Source organism: Dermacentor andersoni, chromosome 2 (assembly GCF_023375885.2).
Source record: "Dermacentor andersoni chromosome 2, qqDerAnde1_hic_scaffold, whole genome shotgun sequence".
NCBI classification, from domain to species: domain Eukaryota; kingdom Metazoa; phylum Arthropoda; class Arachnida; order Ixodida; family Ixodidae; genus Dermacentor; species Dermacentor andersoni.
Window position 1 is genome coordinate 241672521 of NC_092815.1, and position 21347 is coordinate 241693867.

A 21347-nucleotide genomic window follows, 5' to 3' on the forward strand; every position below is an offset into this window, starting at 1 on the left:
GGATGCACTTGGTGTCACCATACGGCCTGCACCAGCCAGCAGCTGGTCGAGATGTCGACGCCAGATTTACTTGCCTCGGAGTGTGGTTACCATGACTTTGTAAGAGACTGGTCCAGTCTTCTTCAGAACGGTTCCATGAACCCACTTCGTTGAGCTTCTATAAATGCGAACTAGAATACTGTCATTAACAGAAAAAACAGTCTCTGTTGCTCCTCCGCTGCTGCATTTGGGTGAACTGACTGTGCATCACCTTCCCCTCCACTGTAGGCTTCATTGCATCCAGCCTGGTGCGCAATCTTCTACCCATCAACAGTAGCTGGACCTTCTCCAGTCGTAGGGTGAGGCGCATTTCGGTACGCCAATAAGTTGTGAAGTGTTTCTTCGACAGACTCACCGGGAGATGACTTGCGTAGAGCAGACTTCAACGTTTGCACGAAACGCTCCGCCAGACCATTTGTGCTTGGGTGATAAGGGGCGCTCATGACATGTCTGGTTCCGACATCCCGCATAAACGCCTTGAACTATTCGGACACCAGTTGAGGTCCATTGTCGGACACCACCGTCTCCGGCACTCCGAATCTGCAAAAAAGTTCACGCAAGCAGGCAACAGTATGCTCGGACGTAGGTGCTTCGCATAACGAACACTTCCGGGCACTTCGAATGAGCATCTACTACCACTAAAAACAGTTCCTCGGAAAGGTCCCACGATGTCCAAGTGAATTCGCCTCCACGGTGCGATCGGCCATGCCCAGGGATGCAGAGGTGCCTTAAATGGATCATTCTGTTGTTCCTGGCAGGCTTGGCAACTTTCCCTGCGTCATATCAGTTTCACCAACCAGTTCGACTTCTGATACGTGAACGTCTGATACGCTTGATTCGGAAGCGTGCGCTTCTGCCACGCTCTTTTTCACCGCTTCCATGGCTAGCGCTCGTTCTACAGCTTTCTGGAAGGTTAGCTTGTTATCCTCCGTGAATAACACGCTGTATACCTTTTCTGCACTGACCGCAGACAAAACGGTCCCATAATGACTGATCGAGGGCGGATTCAAATTCGCATGTCTGTGCCAATTTCCGCAACTGCGCAACATATTCCGAAATTGATTCAGTCTCAAGTTGCGCTCTTCTGTGAAATTTTGTGCGTTCGCTAATTACCGACGGCTTCGGTGACAAATGGTCACCAAGAAGTTTCTTTAAAAACTCGAAGCCTTTAGCTGACGGCGATTCCGGCGCGGTCAACGACTTGAGAAGACTGTACGTCTTTGGGCCTATGTGTGTAGTGCGCGACTCAGTGCGGTGGTTGGAGAGGACAAGGAGCAGGCGACAAATAGTGCGCGCGCTGAGGAGAATTCCGAGTTGGATGGAAGACAACGCCAAAAACAACGCGCGGCGCAAAAAAAATAAACAAAAAGGGAAAAGGCCAATCCAACCAGAAGAGACCACGGAGCTTCAAGCAGCCAATGAGCAAACGACGAATCGGCCAGAGCGAGAGAAAAAGCGAGGCGCTGGCAGACGGGGGTTGCTAAAGCCCTTGATAATTTTGAAGTAGCGACACTCTCCTCCTCACGGCGCGTTCCTCCTCGATTCTCCTCGCCCGCCGGCTGCGCACGGCGCGCTTTTCCTCCTGGGCTCCTGCGGACGGGCCGCAGGATTCTATGGAGGCGTGTTATTTTGGGCCAGTTGCGCGCCCCAGTGGGGTTGAAAATTTTGAGAAATGCTGATAACAGCATCGATAATGCTGGAGGCAACGTTTATGAGGAGGTTGGTTTTTTCTTAAAGCCGTATGAAAGGGGTATACCGATGTAAAGGGAGCTTTGAGGCGAGTTCTATACTCCGGACAATTTTTCTGCCACATGATCAGATGCTTTACTTCGTGCGTCTGATCTAGTATTGCTTGTGACACATCCCTTTGTGTGTGGCTTATTAAGCGAAAGCCTTAGACCTCTGTTTCAAAGTCCCGTTGTGAGCTACAGAAAATATTACGTGACCGAAGGAAGGTGGGAAGTGAACCAAAGCATGTGCAGCCGCGTATAAGAGATGATTAATGATTAGCAAAGTTATGATTGATTAGTGATTGGATTAAGATGAATTCGGGTGTATTAGGGTGAATGAAGGTGGATTAAGGTGCATAAAGGAGTACTAGGTTAGATTAAGGTCGATAAAGGTGGATTAAGGTGCGTTAAGGACGATTATAGTGGATTAGGGTGGATTAAAGGGAATGAAGGAGGATTAGGGTGGATAAAGGGGGATTAGGGTGGACTAAGGTAGATGAATGTGGATTCGGGTGGATTAAGGTGGAATAAGGACGATTATAGTGGATTAGCGTGGATTAAAGTGAATGAGAAAACATTACGGTTGATTAAGGAGGATTAAAGTGCATTAAGGAGGGTTAGAGTAGATTAAGGTCGATGAAAGTAGATTAGGGTGCATTAAGGAGGACTTCCGTGGTTTATGGATTAAAGGGAATAAAGGAGGTTTAAGGTCGATGAATGTGGATTCGGTGGATTAATGTGCATTAGGATTATGGTAGACTAATCGGTCTTAATACTCAATAAGCCCTAATTCACCTTAGTCCACCCTAATCAACCCTAATGCTTCTTTACCCACATTAATCTAGCTTAATACTCCCAATCCACCTTAATACAACCTAATCAACCTACATCGCCCTAATGCACCTTAGCCTACCCTATAGGTCTTAATCCTCCTTTATCAACCCTAATCCATCATATTCCGCATTAATCCTCCTTCATCCACCTTAATCCTTATCCATGCACCTTAATCGAACTTAATACTGCTTAATAGTCCCAATCTACCTTAATCCACCTCTATCAAACCTAATCCAGCTCCATGGTCCCTAATCCGCCCTAATCAGTCTTAATCCTCCTTTATCAACCCTAATTCACTTTAATCCACATTAATCGACCTAAATCTTGCTTTATCCACCTTAATACTCCTCCACCCACCTTAATCTTTATTCACGTATCTTAATCCTTCTTAATGCAATCTAATCCACCTTAATCTTCTGTAATACACTCTAACCAACCTTATGTCAATTACTAATGATTCATTAAATGACGGGTAATCATTATCTTATACAGGGGTGGACATGCTTCGGGTCACCTCCGGCCTTCCTTGGGTCATGTGATACTTCCAGTTTACAACGCGACCTTGAAACAGAGATCTAAAGGCTGTCGCCTTAAAACTTAAAAAAAAAAACTCAATGTTGACTAGCTAACGCTCATCACCTGCAATACCACGGGCATACTTGCCACAAATTTTTTCAGGGCGCAAAGCAGAATCTATAATGCTGCACTTCCGACTGAATTACAACAGTTAGCGACGCGTGAGGTGATGGAGCCGCCCCAGAATATTAAGCATACTGAGGACAACCGCAACAAAAACGCTGGTGAGCAGGCCGGAAGAATGAAAAAGAAAATGCAGCATTAGCATTACGGGATGCTTTGCTACGAGCTATAAGAAAACGCTGTTCTTTGTCGGAACAAAGTTATTTCGGCCAATGTCGTGCAGCCACTGCTTCCCGCACAAGCCGTCACGCTTTCCTTGTGGTATCATAAAAACAGAATACCCATATTCAGGCTTCTTGCTGCAGTTATATGCGCAACAGCCCGGCATAGCGCAAACACATAGAGCAGGAAATACAGCGTGCAACGTTCGCTACGCCGAGCTAAAACGCCGAGCCAGCGGTGCTCAGGAGGAAAATGGTGCGAACGAAAAAGAAAAACACAAGCAAAACTCAAGTACCGCGCGTTTCCAAGGGCAACGGCAGGGAGGCCTCGGTCGTCGTGCAGAAAAACGGGGGCAGAACTGGTTGCCGCGGGGGAACGCTCAAGGGGCGAGGAGGTCGCGCGGCGGCGGCAGAGTTCAAAGAGTGTCGCGACTTTCAATTTATCAAGGGATTTTAGAGGTTGCCACCTGTCGCGCATAGCGGAGTATGTTAGGCCACATCCTCCCTCTTTCTCTACCATGTATCACTTCCCACTCCCTCTCCCCTGACGACGCTTCGCCATGCTCCCTCATGGTTTGCAGAATCAAGCGTCTTTCCTTTCTCTAGATCATCATCATCATCATCATCATCATCATCATCAGGGAGAGTTCCAGGAAGCGACGCCAGGAGAAGGTCGGCCACCGGGCCGGGAGTTGAAGACAGGCCGTCAGGTACCGGACCCGAGACACCAGGACTTCACCCGACCGGGGCCTCCTACCCGTTCCGTGCATCTCTCTAACCGATCGTGAACAGCTGCCCGAGGCCGGCGATCAAGCTTCTGCGCCCGTGCGCAGGACGAGAGCAGTCGAGCTACGGGCCCGAGCTCTACGCCCAGCTGCCTGGCCAGAAAGCCGCCACCATCTGCTCGTGCCGCCAAGTCGCCTGCATTCCCTCTCCAAGCCAGAGCTGTCGCGCTCTGGTCGCCTGATCAACGGTCCAATACCCCAACCTTCGGTGAGAACGGCGCCACTTCTCTCGTTATCTTGTCGCCGCTTCTCCACGTCGAGACTATTATGCGCCCTTTTGATCGTGGTCAGCCCGGACTTGCGTACTGTTAACGCCGTCCTAGCCCTAGGTGTGTTTCTTGCTGTGATGTCTCTTTGAATGTTTATTTTATGTTTTATCCTCTTTCTAGCTTTATTAAATGTTTGTGTGTGTTTTTGAAACCAACAGCTTTGTCCTAAATTGGTTTCTCGGAGGCTCCGCCTCAGAGAACAGTCTGAACCCTTAAACAAAAGAACCTGCTTCACAAATTGGAATCCGCAACAGGACAAAACCGTTCGTTTGGATTTTTTAAAATTTCTAACGGCTCGGAACCATGACTAGCACGTAAGATCTGCTAGCTTTAGCTGAATACATGGGGCTGGTAGGAGCGGAGTTAAAGGCATGGTTGGACGAGCAGGAGGTGCGGGTGCGAGAAGAGCGGGCGGCGGAACGCGAGGCTAGGAAGGAGCAGCTTGCATTTGAAGAGAGGAATTTACAGTTACGGCTAAAAGTAGCAGAAGCTGAGGGCAATCGTGGAGAGACAAGTCAACGCCAATTAGAACTGTAGGAGCGAACGCTTCAGTTGCGCCTTCAAATGACGGACTTAGTCACCGTGGCCCAGCGGTTAGGTTAGCATGGGGAAGACTTGGACAAGTGGGTTCAAGAGCGATGGTCGATAATATGCGAGAAAGCTCAGATGAAGCGCGAGAAGCGAGTGGCTGAACAGGCTGCTGACAAAGCGCGTCTGGAAGAAGAGCTTCGCAAGGTACACCTTCGCATCAAATGCCTATATCCATCACTCACGGACGCTAGCTCCAAAGGGACAAGTTCCATTGGGGATACAACACAGCAGTGCAAAGGCGACCCGAAAGCTCTCTCCGACATAGCGTCAAACCTTAATGAGCAGAAAGTGTCTCATGCGAAGACAACTTATAATGATGCCATCATAGGCAAAGATACTGTTTCTCCCAAAGAATATGTTTGCTCACGAAGCAAGGAGCCTATTTCTTCCGCATCTCAACCATTGTTGCGTGAGCCCAGCGCAGGCGATGACTGGTTCGTACATGCTTCCGAGCTACCGTGCATAAGCCTGGCTGAGGAAACTAAAGTTAGAAGGTATCATCTCCTAGAAGCTAAAGATAATATGTTGGATGATTTGCACCATGGCAAAGCTAAACCTGAAGATACCAGAGCTTCTGAGGAACCGTGTTTGGTTTCCATAAAATGTATTGAGGTGCCTTTACCGCATTCCTCGAATCCAACAAAAGCAACTGCTTGTAAAACTATGTGCACCTGGGAGGATTCATCTCTGTCTGCCAAATCGACTCATGGCTTTAAGGACGCAGAATCTCCTGTGTGTTCTCATGTGCTCGTGCGAGGTTCAACCATTCGCAGTGATGCTGCAATAACACATCACAACGTTGGGTACCTTAGAGCGCAAGCAGTGACTTGGTCGATGCCATGCAGAGACCCGACTATAGCTTCATCTAAATACGTCTGGGTCAAGCCTACAGTCGACAACACTAGAGGTCTGATTTTATGTAGATACAGAGACATTAATTCCTGGAGCAATATAATCGCAGACTAACCAGTGTACTCTGACCAAGAACATAGATGTCTAGTTCGGTTGATGTGGGAACGGGTCACCTAAAGGAGCCGTAATGCTTCACTTATGGCTTTTGTCGGACTCCTGACCTCAAACATGGTGACATAAAGACTTGATTATGATTATTCAAATGGAGTGTGTTCTGATAGTCTGTCGAGCACTTAGCGGCAGTTTTCCCTCAGAAAAACTGTAAAAAAATGGGGCTTATGTGATGTGTGTATTGCGCGACACGGTGCGGTGGTTGGAGAGGACAAGAAGCAGATGACAAGCAGTGCGCGCGCCGAGGCGAATTCCGTGCTGGATGGAAAACGACAACGCCGAAGAGCGTTCCGCACGTGAACGTGCAGCGCAAAAAAAGAAACAAAAAGGGAGAAAGCCAATCCAATCAGAAAAGACCACGGAGCTTCAAGCAGCGAATGAGCAAACGACGAATCGGCCAGAGCGGGAGAAAAAGTGAGGTGAGCTGGCAGAATGGCAGAAGGGGGAAGACGCAGGGAAAGTTCCAGGAAGTGACGCCAGGAGAAGGTTGGCCACCGGACCGGGAGTTGAAGACATGCTGTCGGGTTCAGTACCCGAGCCACCAGGACTTCACCCAACCGGGGCCTCCTGCTAACCCGTTCCTGTGCGTCGCCACTCTATCCGATCGTGAACTGTTGCCTGAGGCCGGCGATCAAGCTTCTGTGCCTGTGGGCAGGACGAGAGCAGTCAGGCTACAGGCCCGAGTTCTACATCCAGCTGCCTGGCCAGAACGCTGCCGCCATCTGCTCGTGCCGCCTGCTGCCCAAGCCCGGCGATCGAGCTGCTGCGCCCGTGGGCAGGACGAGAGCATTCGGGCTATGGGCCCGTGTTCTACGCCCAGCTGCCTGGCCAAAAAGCCGCCGCCATCTGCTTGCGCCGGCAAGCCGCCTGCCTTCGCTCTCCAAGCTAGAGCTGTCGCGCTCTGGTCGCCCTACCAACGGTCCAACACCCCGACCTTTGGTGAGACCGGCGCCACTTCTCTCGTCATCTTGTCACCGCTTCTCCACGTCGAGATTATTATGCGCCCTTGCAATCGTGGTCAGCTTAGACTCGCATACTGTTAACGCCATCCTAGCCCCGTGTTTCTTGCCGTGATGTGCATCCACACCGCCAGCACTATTGGTGTAGTTCGCTGGCACTGGGTATGGTTTGCCTGCCATTACAGAAATTCAGTGCTTGTGGAATTGAACTTGCTTTTCAATTGACTTGCCCTACATTTGCTTGACATTCCTTCTGCATCAACGATTCTCCCAGTACTGTATCAATGGATATCATGGAGACAGAGCCATTCAAAGAAGAATGTCCACACCTTTGCCAAGTGACATCACCCAATACACCACACTCTGGACTTTGCACAACACAATAGCAGCGGCATGTATAATTTATCTAAATGCAACATTCTCCGCAGCTTTACAGAGCTTTGATGCTATCTTTTCGTAATTGGAATGCCAAAACGGCAGCGGCATGGTCATGGCTTTTGCCAGCATCACAGCTACAGAATGGCCCTTGCCTAGCTGACACACTGCGTAGACCAGCTGCAGGTTATTTTCAGTTGTACTTCCGCCACCTTAGACAATTCAAATGAGTGTTCATATGCACATGCATGACGTAGAACATATGCAAAGTATATTCCATGCTGCGAGTGCCCCTGCAGTCTAAGCGAGGTGTTCTTGCATTCCGGGCAGGTCAGTTTTACAAAAAGAAATTAAAGGATCTTCACATTACTGACCCCATTACCTTGCAGTAAATGAACTTGCAGTGGCACCTCACAGCTGTCCTCCAAACTGCTAGGCTTTGTCACACTTGCCGATATATTCAAGTCAACGCGATTTTCAGTCGGAGCATTCACAGTGTGCCGAATGTCAAACAACTTTTGTTTAAACCGCCGTTTTACACTAAACTTGGCCATACTTTAAAAAAAAATAATTCAGTCTATCTTGCCAATAAAAAGACGAACTAGGTAGCCTTCACAGCGATAGCACAAAGCGGGTGCAAAGTAAGCAACAGAAATGCTTGTAGCGTCGCACGGCCCCATTACAGGTATTTAAAGCAACGTTGGCAAACAGGAAATGTAACAACTTCCCTTTGAACAAATTTTGACATATTAGACCCAAATATAGGCCAACTTCAATATATACTGCCGATCGGGCCACAAGCCTTTCTTGTGTGGGTCATGAAGGGTCCCGCTATCACTATCACCAATGACGTCAATGCCTTTTACCAACTTCTCACACGAAGCTTCGTACTATCTGAAGAGAATAAAAAACTGGGCATGATGGTATTGATTTTTGGCTAATAACAACAGTGCACTGAAAACAACGATGAAGGTAGACACAAGTTCCCTCTTCGGGCTCTTTCGTTTATGGCTGTGAGAGGATGAAATGTTGCCTCGGAGGTAACCGAAGCAATGCTATAGTACTTAAAAACCAGGCCTCAAGGGCTAAACTGCATCCTTATCATTAAAATACATGATTAAATCAGTCCTTGTTAAAAAACACTAACAATCATTTTTGGTAGCTCTCTCTGCTGCCGTTAATGTCTTCTAAATAAATTAAAACGTACATGTATCCACGTCATCGAACAAAGTAAATTTTCAGAAGGCTTATAAAGGTGAGTGGGTCATGGAAGGTTTGTACTACTAAGAGGGGTCACATATTGGAAAAGTTTGCAGAACACTGTCCAAGAAAACATTGTCCAGATGCGGAGTGGAGCCCTTCATTTCACAGGGGAAATGCCCCTAAGTTCCACTCCTTCTAACTCCTCAAAACGGTGAGAGTTGGACCATTCCTGGAATGGGAATGGTCCAACTCAGCAGCACTCAGCGGCACAAAGTCAGTGTCATGTTTCACTCTGGCAGCACCATGGGCATCGTATTCCAGCATCACCCACCAGCTCGATTTCATTTCGGTTTCTCATTGCCGATTGCAAACACTGCACAATAGGAAAACTGCAATGTGCACCTCAAGTCACTTGGGCCTCACCAGATGGACGTGCATTGGCATCTCCTGCCACAACGATTCGCACCTTATGGTTACATCAAGACTTCCCGCCAAAATTTCCTGCTTTAAGAAGCTGCTGACCCAGGCCGAATCTGAGGAACGCAAGCGTAAGCTTGCCAAAACTGCAAAAACGACAACATGCGTCTTGAGCCACTCGGGCCCCACGTCATCACGTGCCGCAATGATTTGCATATCATTTCGCACTACATAGATGTCAACTACAGTTGAGTCTGCCAAATTTTTAGCGACTTCAGATCGTATGTCTTCCTTGTTTGTATGTTTTTTTTCGTGCTTTCTTTTCAAAACTTATGAATGAGGTTCTACTGTACTGTCATTCTTATGCATGTATGATTTGCCACATAATGCTTGTCTTCATAAACGTGTGTTGAAAAAAAGTAAATTTGTTCAGCAATGTTTGCATAACTTGATAATGCAGAAATTATTAAAAATATATTTAATACTGTTTCCATAATTCAGTCACATCACACCTGTCAAAGAAAGTTGCACTTTAGTTCTCACGCTTTGAACCTAATGCTTATTTTGCTCATACTACTAACACGTTAAAATAGCTTTCTTCTTCCATTGTACAAGAGAATACTAGAATTTATTGTCAGGTACTGTTTATACCATGCCCATAAATCAGCTTTTAGCCATCATTGGAGAATATTTTTCAAATACAGATAATTTGCATTACCTGTAAGATTTCTTTCTGTGCTTGTGTTTGCTTCTTTACGTTACCTGCTTCAGTTGTCTGCTTGTGTTTGCCTTGTAGTTAGCCAATTTACCAATCTCTACCTTTTTCACTCCTACTATAACTTTGTACACGGCTGTATTATGTATAAGTAGATAAACACGACATCCTTGAAATCAACTACTGCAAGTAAAAATGATGAGCAGGCATCATCTTTGATGCAAAACCACAACAAACAGATACATATACAAGTAATATATTCTGCACAGTAGATAGTGTCCCAAGAATGTCTGAGGTTATTTACATCCCTCAGGTGCCATTGTCTTCATCACTTTCATCATCCATTTCTTCATCACTTGTCACATCTGGCTGATCAGCTTCTTCACAACACCTCTTGCAGCAGCACGTGAGCAAGTGGTTTTCTCTGCAAAAAGAAGAATACAAGTAAGCAGTGAATTCAAAACATTAGGAGAACTTCTTCAGAAAATTGCTGCTGTGTTTGAAATATTGAAAAATAATTAAATTTCTTCAATATGATTTAAACTGGCCATCACATGGCTGACTGACATACTAGTGGAGTTCTACATTTCAGTGAAAAGTATGGAAACAAATTGACCTAAGCGAAAAATTTTTCTATACGCTCTAATTATATTCCAAAATGGGCTACAAAAATTGTCAGCTTGAAGCTTGTTTACTGGCAGCAACCGTGGCATATAGGCACATAGTTTAAATACATACCGCTCAGCTAAACTGAGCTCCTCACAAAGCCCATGAGTCAGCTAATATGGACCCCAATTTACTATTACTTCCAAGTCTTTCCAGGAGCTGCCAAACATGACCATGCTTGACCTGTGTTACCGGACTCAATCTATGTGAGCATGACGCAGATGCCGACAGGATGCTGTTGCCATGGAGGAAAAAAAAATGGCTGTCGCGAACAGTACACTCAGTCATTGGGACATTTGGTGCTGCTGATGTACTACCATCCTGCCATGCTGCACGGACAACAACAGCAATACCAAATAGAAGTGAAAATTGTTGCGGTGTGGCTGGCTGTTGTGCCAATAATATAGACAAAAACAGCCTGCTGATTACCATCGAGCTAGTCTCCAATGCTCATTGCACTGGTGCCTGGGATATCAGACACTGAGCAAGCACTTACTAGTAAAAAAACATTCTGCATGGATGCCCATGCTTCTATCTATTTTACTAGTGCTCAAAATAAATCAGAACAAGCTTCTGGTGCTTAAACACACAAAATTCGATATTTGTCAGCCATAACTGCACCGATTTTTACCACTATCGTCTCTATTGCATGGATGTTAAGGCATTTAGTGTGCCCACTAAGCTTGTGCCGAGCAGCAGCTGAGTCTAGAAGTTCACTGTCTGAGAAGTTCAAGCGCAATGTTAAACCTTGCTACCGATGTCAATGCTTTGCTTTTTGTATGAATCCGGCAAACCTTTTACTACTACTATCTCATAAACTGCTCCCGTGGCTAGTTCAAATACAATAGACTACTCTCATGGCAAACCCCTTCTTAATTTGGGCAGAAGTGTATTTAGTATTCTTTTATGTCCTCTATGTGATGCCAAAGCTGACTGTTCCTAGAGCGAAGCACTCAAGCTGATGAACAGACATTCAAAAGAGGAGCCTGCTTTTGACCAGCGCAGAGAACCAAGCTTTGCAGGAGCACTGTGTAGCACTGAGGTGGATTTGCGCTCTTGTAATATGATGCCTTTAGATGGCAGTCATGAAAGCAGAATAATCACAACATCTAAGCAATCCATGTACCCTCAGATAATACTACATAAAATCTAAGCTCGACGAATGCAGCATCGTTACAGAATACCGCATTTACTCAAGTCCAGGCCGGCCCCAATTCTAAGCCAACCCCAAAGTCCGAAGCCAGAAATAATAAAAAACAAATCTCGAATGTAGGCCGAACAAAAAAAAAAGTGAGGACAGCGCTTACAAAATGAAAACAGCATTTATTTAATATGAACAGGCTGAGCTCTCTCTACGTTATCATCGCTGCTAGCCCAGACCACACACGCACTTGCGGACACATGCAAGCTCGCGTCCGCAAGCTCAGACAGTGCAGCACAACTCGCACGCATCGAAACGAGGCTTGATCTCGGTGAACAGCTCCTCTCTGTTATCGTGCACTTATTTTCCTTATCACTGTCATCGCCTCGTTGTGGCACACGCAAAAGGCATCCCCCTTGCCCCCTCCAATGACGGACGTTTTTCTCATCGATACCGAAGTCCCACCTGGCTTGAATGCTTGACGATGCCTCCGCGGCTAACACAACTTTTTGTTTGAAAGTTGTACTGTAGTGGCATCGTCTGCCTAGTGCTATTACAACACCACCACATTATGGGCCATGTCGCACATGCAGAGATGCGGCACGCTGATACGACACAGGTCAAGATAGCAATGACGATCGTGTACTTCACTGGCTAGTGGCACGGCTAACAGCGGCTGTGATACTGACTTTTCTAGATAGTGCTGCCTATGCACCATATTTATCGTAATCAATTACAAACTGGCAAGTTTCTTTAAATCCTCGAATCTAAGCAAACCCTAGAGTTTGGTATACAATTATTTAAAAAGACTATTAGTAAGACTATTAGTAAGGTGCCTGGTGGGAGTAAGGTGCCTGGTGGTGGTCTCGTACGGACGATGCCCTCTCGGTGAGCGCAAATTTCCCCTCATCTTTTAAGAGGTTCAATACTTACAAGCATTTGTCTCGCAAACCATATTTATTTCAAGGAAATTTTCCACGTCTCAATAATTTCTCTCGTCGTATTCGAGTTCTGATTGCGGTGTTATAGTTTGTTAACGAAGCTTTCCCTCAAGTCTAAATATTTTAAGGCAGTTTGTCGGGTGCGTACCATGGCCACGTACGCTTATATCGCCTTCCTTTCTCTACCACGGGTGGGCTTTAAAACCACGGCGCTGCAATTTTGCTTCAGAGACTTTCCTTTCCTTCCTTCTTCGCCTCCCTTAAACTGGCTCTCTCAACTACTACACGCAGAGACAAAGCAACAGCGCGCGCATTAGACCCCATAGATGATATGAATATTTACAATTATTATTAGGGTTATAATTATATTCGAGTGCTGATTGCCGTGCTAACGTTTGTTAACGAAGCTTTCCCTCAAGTCTAAATATTTTAAGGCAGTTTGCCGTGTGCGTATCATGGCCACCCACGCTTATATCGCCTTCCGTTTCTCTACCACGGGTGCGCTTTAAAACCACGGCGCTGAAATTTTGCTTCAGAGACTTTCCTTTCCTTCCTTCTTCTCCGCCCTTAAACTGGCTCTCTTAACTACTACATGCAGGGACAAAGCAACAGCGCGCGCATGCGATCCCATAGACGAGATGAATATATTTTATATATATATATATATAGAAAACTATCAGTCATAGCTCTCGTAGTATAGCCCTCTGGGCCGTTTCCTTTTTTTCTTTCGAAAGTAGTCCTATTAGGGTTATTATAATTACACGAAGGTATTTCGCCCTCGTCAGCAGCAGTCCTTGAGATTGTTATTCTGGCGGCTAGCTTCCCACACTATGCGTGCCGCCATTGCACCTGGTTAAGCTTCTCCTAGACGCTAGAGTTATACTATGTCCGCGCAACCTTGAGCGATCGGAAAGCGCGTTTCCCCCTCTTGGCCGGCGGGGACGGGAGGCTTTGTTCCGGCCGCAAAGCTCTCCACGTCTCAGTAAGGTGCCTGGTGGTGGTCTCGTACGGACGATGCCCTCTCGGTGAGCGCAAATTTCCCCTCATCTTTTAAGAGGCTCAATACTTACAAGCATTTGTCTCGCAAACCATATTTATTTCAAGGAAATTTTCCACGTCTCAATAATTTCTTTCGTCGTATTCGAGTTCTGATTGCCGTGTTATAGTTTGTTAACGAAGCTTTCCCTCAAGTCTAAATATTTTAAGGCAGTTTGTCGGGTGCGTACCATGGCCACGTACGCTTATATCGCCTTCCGCTTCTCTACCACGAGTGCGCTTTAAAACCACGGCGCTGCAATTTTGTTTCAGAGACTTTCCTTTCCTTCCTTCTTCGCCTCCCTTAAACTGGCTCTCTCAACTACTACACGCAGAGAAAAAGCAACAGCGCGCGCATTAGATCCCATAGATGATATGAATATTTACAATTATTATTAGGGTTACAATTATATTCGAGTGCTGAGTGCCGTGCTAACGTTTGTTAACGAAGTTTTCCCTCAAGTCTAAATATTTTAAGGCAGTTTGTCGGGTGCGTACCATGGCCACGTACGCTGATATCGCCTTCCGTTTCTCTACCACGGGTGCGCTTTAAAACGACGGCGCTGAAATTTTGCTTCAGAGACTTTCCTTTCCTTCCTTCTTCGCCTCCCTTAAACTGGCTTTCTCAACTACTACACGCAGGGACAAAGCAACAGCGCGCGTATTAGATCCCATAGATGAGATGAATATTTACAATTATTATTAGGGTTATAATTATATTCGAGTGCTGAGTGCCGTGCTAACGTTTGTTAACGAAGCTTTCCCTCAAGTCTAAATATTTTAAGGCAGTTTGCCGTGTGCGTATCATGGCTACGCACGCTGATATCGCCTTCCGTTTCTCTACCACGGGTGCGCTTTAAAACCACGGCGCTGAAATTTTGCTTCAGACTTTCCTTTCCTTCCTTCCTTCTTCTCCGGCCTTAAACTGGCTCTCTTAACTACTACACGCAGAGACAAAGCAACAGCGCACGCATGCGATCCCATAGATGAGATGAATATATATATATATATATATATATATATATAGAGAGAGAGAGAGAAAACTATCAGTCATAGCTCTCGTAGTATAGCCCTCTGGGCCGTTGCCTTTTTTTTCTTTCGAAAGTAGTCCTATTAGGGTTATTATAATTACACGAAGGTATTTCGCCCTCGTCAGCAGCAGTCCTTGAGATTGTTATTCTGGCGGCTAGCTTCCCACACTATGCGTGCCGCCATTGCACCTGGTTAAGCTTCTCCTAGACGCTAGAGTTATACTATGTCCGCGCAACCTTGAGCGATCGGAAAGCGCGTTTCCCCCTCTTGGCCGGCGGGCACGGGAGGCTTTGTTCCGGCCGCAAAGCTCTCCACGTCTCAGTAAGGTGCCTGGTGGTGGTCTCGTACGGACGATGCCCTCTCCGTGAGCGCAAATTTCCCCTCATCTTTTAAGAGGTTCAATACTTACAAGTATCTGTCTCGCAAACCATATTTATTTCAAGGAAATTTTCCACGTCTCAATAATTTCTCTCGTCGTATTCGAGTTCTGATTGCCGTGTTATAGTTGGTTAACGAAGCTTTCCCTCAAGTCTAAATATTTTAAGTCAGTTTGTCGGGTGCGTACCATGGCCACGTACGCTTATATCGCCTTCCGTTTCTCTACCACGGGTGCGCTTTAAAACCACGGCGCTGCAATTTTGTTTCAGAGACTTTCCTTTCCTTCCTTCTTCGCCTCCCTTAAACTGGCTCTCTCAATGCTACACGCAGAGAAAAAGCAACAGCGCGCGCATTAGATCCCATAGATGAGATGAATATTTACAATTATTATTAGGGTTATAATTATATTCGAGTGCTGATTGCCGTGCTATCGTTTGTTAACGAAGCTTTCCCTCAAGTCTAAATATTGTAAGGCAGTTTGCCGTGTGCGTATCATGGCTACGCACGCTTATATCGCCTTCCGTTTCTCTACCACGGGTGCGCTTTAAAACCACGGCGCTGAAATTTTGCTCCAGAGACTTTCCTTTCCTTCCTTCTTCTCCGGCCTTAAACTGGCTCTCTTAACTACTACACGCAGAGACAAAGCAACAGCGCGCGCATGCGATCCCATAGATGAGATGAATATATATATATATATATACAAAACTATCAGTCATAGCTCTCGTAGTATAGCCCTCTGGGCCGTTTCCTTTTTTTTTCTTTCGAAAGTAGTCCTATTAGGGTTATTATAATTACACGAAGGTATTTCGCCCTCGTCAGCAGCAGTCCTTGAGATTGTTATTCTGGCGGCTAGCTTCCCACACTATGCGTGCCGCCATTGCACCTGGTTAAGCTTCTCCTAGACGCTAGAGTTATACTATGTCCGCGCAACCTTGAGCGATCGGAAAGCGCGTTTCCCCCTCTTGGCCGGCGGGGACGGGAGGCTTTGTTCCGGCCGCAAAGCTCTCCACGTCTCAGTAAGGTGCCTGGTGGTGGTCTCGTACGGACGATGCCCTCTCGGTGAGCGCAAATTTCCCCTCATCTTTTAAGAGGCTCAATACTTACAAGCATTTGTCTCGCAAACCATATTTATTTCAAGGAAATTTTCCACGTCTCAATAATTTCTCTCGTCGTATTCGAGTTCTGATTGCCGTGTTATAGTTTGTTAACGAAGCTTTCCCTCAAGTCTAAATATTTTAAGGCAGTTTGTCGGGTGCGTACCATGGCCACGTACGCTTATATCGCCTTCCGCTTCTCTACCACGGGTGCGCTTTAAAACCACGGTGCTGCAATTTTGTTTCAGAGACTTTCCTTTCCTTCCTTCTTCGCCTCCCTTGAACTGGCTCTCTCAACTACTACACGCAGAGAAAAAGCAACAGCGCGCGCATTAGATCCCATAGATGATATGAATATTTACAATTATTATTAGAGTTACAATTATATTCGAGTGCTGAGTGCCGTGCTAACGTTTGTTAACGAAGTTTTCCCTCAAGTCTAAATATTTTAAGGCAGTTTGTCGGGTGCGTACCATGGCCACGTACGCTGATATCGCCTTCCGTTTCTCTACCACGGGTGCGCTTTAAAACGACGGCGCTGAAATTTTGCTTCAGATCTTTCCTTTCCTTCCTTCTTCGCCTCCCTTAAACTGGCTTTTTCAACTACTACACGCAGAGACAAAGCAACAGCGCGCGCATTAGATCCCATAGATGAGATGAATATTTACAATTATTATTAGGGTTATAATTATATTCGAGTGCTGATTGCCGTGCTAACGTTTGTTAACGAAGCTTTCCCTCAAGTCTAAATATTTTAAGGCAGTTTGCCGTGTACGTATCATGGCTACGCACGCTGATATCGCCTTCCGTTTCTCTACCACGGGTGCGCTTTAAAACCACGGCGCTGAAATTTTGCTTCAGACTTTCCTTTCCTTCCTTCCTTCTTCTCCGGCCTTAAACTGGCTCTCTTATCTACTACACGCAGAGACAAAGCCACAGCGCGCGCATGCGATCCCATAGATGAGATGAATATATATATATATATATATATATATTTATATATATATAGAGAGAGAGAAAACTATCAGTCATAGCTCTCGTAGTATAGCCCTCTGGGCCGTTGCCTTTTTTTTCTTTCGAAAGTAGTCCTATTAGGGTTATTATAATTACACGAAGGTATTTCGCCCTCGTCAGCAGCAGTCCTTGAGATTGTTATTCTGGCGGCTAGCTTCCCACACTATGCGTGCCGCCATTGCACCTGGTTAAGGTTCTCCTAGACGCTAGAGTTATACTATGTCCGCGCAACCTTGAGCGATCGGAAAGCGCGTTTCCCCCTCTTGGCCGGCGGGGACGGGAGGCTTTGTTCCGGCCGCAAAGCTCTCCACGTCTCAGTAAGGTGCCTGGTGGTGGTCTCGTACGGACGATGCCCTCTCGGTGAGCGCAAATTTCCCCTCATCTTTTAAGAGGTTCTATACTTACAAGCATTTGTCTCGCAAACCATATTTATTTCAAGGAAATTTTCCACGTCTCAATAATTTCTCTCGTCGTATTCGAGTTCTGATTGCCGTGTTATAGTTTGTTAACGAAACTTTCCCTCAAGTCTAAATATTTTAAGGCAGTTTGTCGGGTGCGTACCATGGCCACGTACGCTTATATCGCCTTCCGTTTCTCTACCACGGGTGCACTTTAAAACCACGGCCCTGCAATTTTGTTTCAGAGACTTTCCTTTCCTTCCTTCTTCGCCTCCCTTAAACTGGCTCTCTCAACTACTACACGCAGAGAAAAAGCAACAGCGCGCGCATTAGATCCCATAGATGAGATGAATATTTACAATTATTATTAGGGTTATAATTATATTCGAGTGCTGAGTGCCGTGCTAACGTGTGTTAACGATGCTTTCCCTCTAGTCTAAATATTTTAAGGCAGTTTGTCGGGTGCGTACCATGGCCAGGTACGCTTATATCGCCTTCCGTTTCTCTACCACGGGTGCGCTTTAAAACGACGGCGCTGAAATTTTGCTTCAGAGACTTTCCTTTCCTTCCTTCCTTCTTCTCCGGCCTTAAAACTGGCTCTCTTAACTACTACACGCAGAGACAAAGCAACAGCGCGCGCATGCGATCCCATAGATGAGATGAATATATATATATATATATAGAAAACTATCAGTCATAGCTCTCGTAGTATAGCCCTCTGGGCCGTTTCCTTTTTTTTCTTTCGAAAGTAGTCCTATTAGGGTTATTATAATTACACGAAGGTATTTCGCCCTCGTCAGCAGCAGTCCTTGAGATTGTTATTCTGGCGGCTACCTTCCCACACTATGCGTGCCGCCATTGCACCTGGTTAAGCTTCTCCTAGACGCTAGAGTTATACTATGTCCGCACAACCTTGAGCGATGGGAAAGCGCGTTTCCCCCTCTTGGCCGGCGGGGACGGGAGGCTTTGTTCCGGCCGCAAACCTCTCCACGTCTCAGTAGGGTGCCTGGTGGCGGTCTCGTACGGACGATGCCCTCTCCGTGAACGCAAATTTCCCCTCATCTTCTAAGAGGTTCAATACTTACAAGCATCTGTCTCGCAAACCATATTTATTTCAAGGAAATTTTCCACGTCTCAATAATTTCTCTCGTCGTATTCGAGTTCTGATTGCCGTGTTATAGTTGGTTAACGAAGCTTTCCCTCAAGTCTAAATATTTTAAGTCAGTTTGTCGGGTGCGTACCATGGCCACGTACGCTTATATCGCCTTCCGTTTCTCTATCACGGGTGCGCTTTAAAACCACGGCGCTGCAATTTTGTTTCAGAGACTTTCCTTCCTTCTTCGCCTCCCTTAAACTGGCTCTCTCAACTACTACACGCAGAGAAAAAGCAACAGCGCGCGCATTAGATCCCATAGATGAGATGAATATTTACAATTATTATTAAGGTTATAATTATAGTCGAGTGCTGAGTGCCGTGCTAACGTTTGTTAACGATGCTTTCCCTCAAGTCTAAATATTTTAAGGCAGTTTGTCGGGTGCGTACCATGGCCACGTACGCTTATATCGCCTTCCGTTTCTCTACCACGAGTGCGCTTTAAAACCACGGCGCTGCAATTTTGTTTCAGAGACTTTCCTTTCCTTCCTTCTTCGCCTCCCTTAAACTGGCTCTCTCAATACTACACGCAGAGAAAAAGCAACAGCGCGCGCATTAGATCCCATAGATGAGATGAATATTTACAATTATTATTAGGGTTATAATTATATTCGAGTGCTGAGTGCCGTGCTAACGTTTGTTAACGAAGCTTTCCCTCAAGTCTAAATATTTTAAGGCAGTTTGCCGTGTGCGTATCATGGCTACACACGCTTATATCGCCTTCCGTTTCTCTACCACGGGTGCGCTTTAAAACCACGGCGCTGAAATTTTGCTTCAGAGACTTTCCTTTCCTTCCTTCCTTCTTCCCCGGCCTTAAACTGGCTCTCTTAACTACTACACGCAGAGAGAAAAAATTAAAAATTAAATTATGGGGTTTTACGTGCCAAAACCACTTTCTGATTATGAGGCACGCCGTAGTGGAGGACTCCGGAAATTTCGACCACCTGGGGTTCTTTAACGTGCACCTAAATCTAAGTACACGGGTGTTTTCGCATTTCGCCCCCATCGAAATGCGGCCGCCGAGGCCGGGATTCGATCCCGCGACCTCGTGCTCAGCAGCCCAACACCATAGCCACTGAGCAACCACGGCGGGTACGCAGAGACAAAGCAACAGCGCGCGCATGCGATCCCATAGATGAGATGAATATATATATATATATAGAAAACTATCAGTCATAGCTCTCGTAGTATAGCCCTCTGGGCCGTTTCCTTTTTTTTCTTTCGAAAGTAGTCCTATTAGGGTTATTATAATTACACGAAGGTATTTCGCCTTCGTCAGCAGCAGTCCTTGAGATTGTTATTCTGGCGGCTAGCTTCCCACACTATGCGTGCCGCCATTGCACCTGGTTAAGCTTCTCCTAGACGCTAGTTATACTATGTCCGCGCAACCTTGAGCGATCGGAAAGCGCGTTTCCCCCTCTTGGCCGGCGGGGACGGGAGGCTTTGTTCCGGCCGCAAACCTCTCCACGTCTCAGTAGGGTGCCTGGTGGTGGTCTCGTACGGACGATGCCCTCTCGGTGAGCGCAAATTTCCCCTCATCTTTTAAGAGGTTCAATACTTACAAGCATCTGTCTCGCAAAGCATATTTATTTCAAGGAAATTTTCCATGTCTCAATAATTTCTCTCGTCGTATTCGAGTTCTGATTGCCGTGTTGTAGTTGGTTAACGAAGCTTTCCCTCAAGTCTAAATATTTTAAGTCAGTTTGTCGGGTGTGTACCATGGCCACGTACGCTTATATCGCCTTCCGTTTCTCTATCACGGGTGCGCTTTAAAACCACGGCGCTGCAATTTTGTTTCAGGGACTTTCCTTTCCTTCCTTCTTCGCCTCCCTTAAACTGGCTCTCTCAATACTACACGGAGAGAAAAAGCAACAGCGCGCGCATTAGATCCCATAGATGAGATGAATATTTACAATTATTATTACGGTTATAATTATATTCGAGTGCTGATTGCCGTGCTATCGTTTGTTAACGAAGCTTTCCCTCAAGTCTAAATATTTTAAGGCAGTTTGCCGTGTGCGTATCATGGCTACGCACGCTTTGTCGCCTTCCGTTTCTCTACCACGGGTGCGCTTTAAAACCACGGCGCTGAAATTTTGCTCCAGAGACTTTCCTTTCCTTCCTTCTTCTCCGGCCTTAAACTGGCTCTCTTAACTACTACACCCAGAGACAAAGCAACAGCGCGCGCATGCGATCCCATAGATGAGATGAATATATATATATATATATACAAAACTATCAGTCATAGCTCTCGTAGTATAGCCCTCTGGGCCGTTTCCTTTTTTTTTCTTTCGAAAGTAGTCCTATTAGGGTTATTATAATTACACGAAGGTATTTCGCCCTCGTCAGCAGCAGTCCTTGAGATTGTTATTCTGGCGGCTAGCTTCCCACACTATGCGTGCCGCCATTGCACCTGGTTAAGCTTCTCATAGACGCTAGAGTTATACTATGTCCGCGCAACCTTGAGCGATCGGAAAGCGCGTTTCCCCCTCTTGGCCGGCGGGACGGGAGGCTTTGTTCCGGCCGCAAAGCTCTCCACGTCTCAGTAAGGTGCCTGGTGGTGGTCTCGTACGGACGATGCCCTCTCGGTGAGCGCAAATTTCCCCTCATCTTTTAAGAGGCTCAATACTTACAAGCATTTGTCTCGCAAACCATATTTATTTCAAGGAAATTTTCCACGTCTCAATAATTTCTC

At 46.2% G+C, this 21347-nt stretch overlaps 1 protein-coding gene across 3 annotated transcripts in view; it reads right to left on the reverse strand.

The window, feature by feature from the left end:
- Positions 1-10040: 10040 nt before the first annotated feature.
- The window catches only part of LOC126539883 (protein-lysine N-trimethyltransferase SMYD5-like), an 80506-nt gene continuing 69199 nt past the window's right edge, over positions 10041-21347 (reverse strand). For all 3 annotated transcript variants that reach the window (XM_055075679.2, XM_050186696.3, XM_055075678.2), the window contains exon 10: positions 10041-10224. In XM_055075679.2, coding sequence (XP_054931654.1) covers positions 10110-10224 — 115 coding nt within the window. In that variant the 3' untranslated portion in view covers positions 10041-10109. The remainder of the gene's footprint in view (positions 10225-21347) is intronic.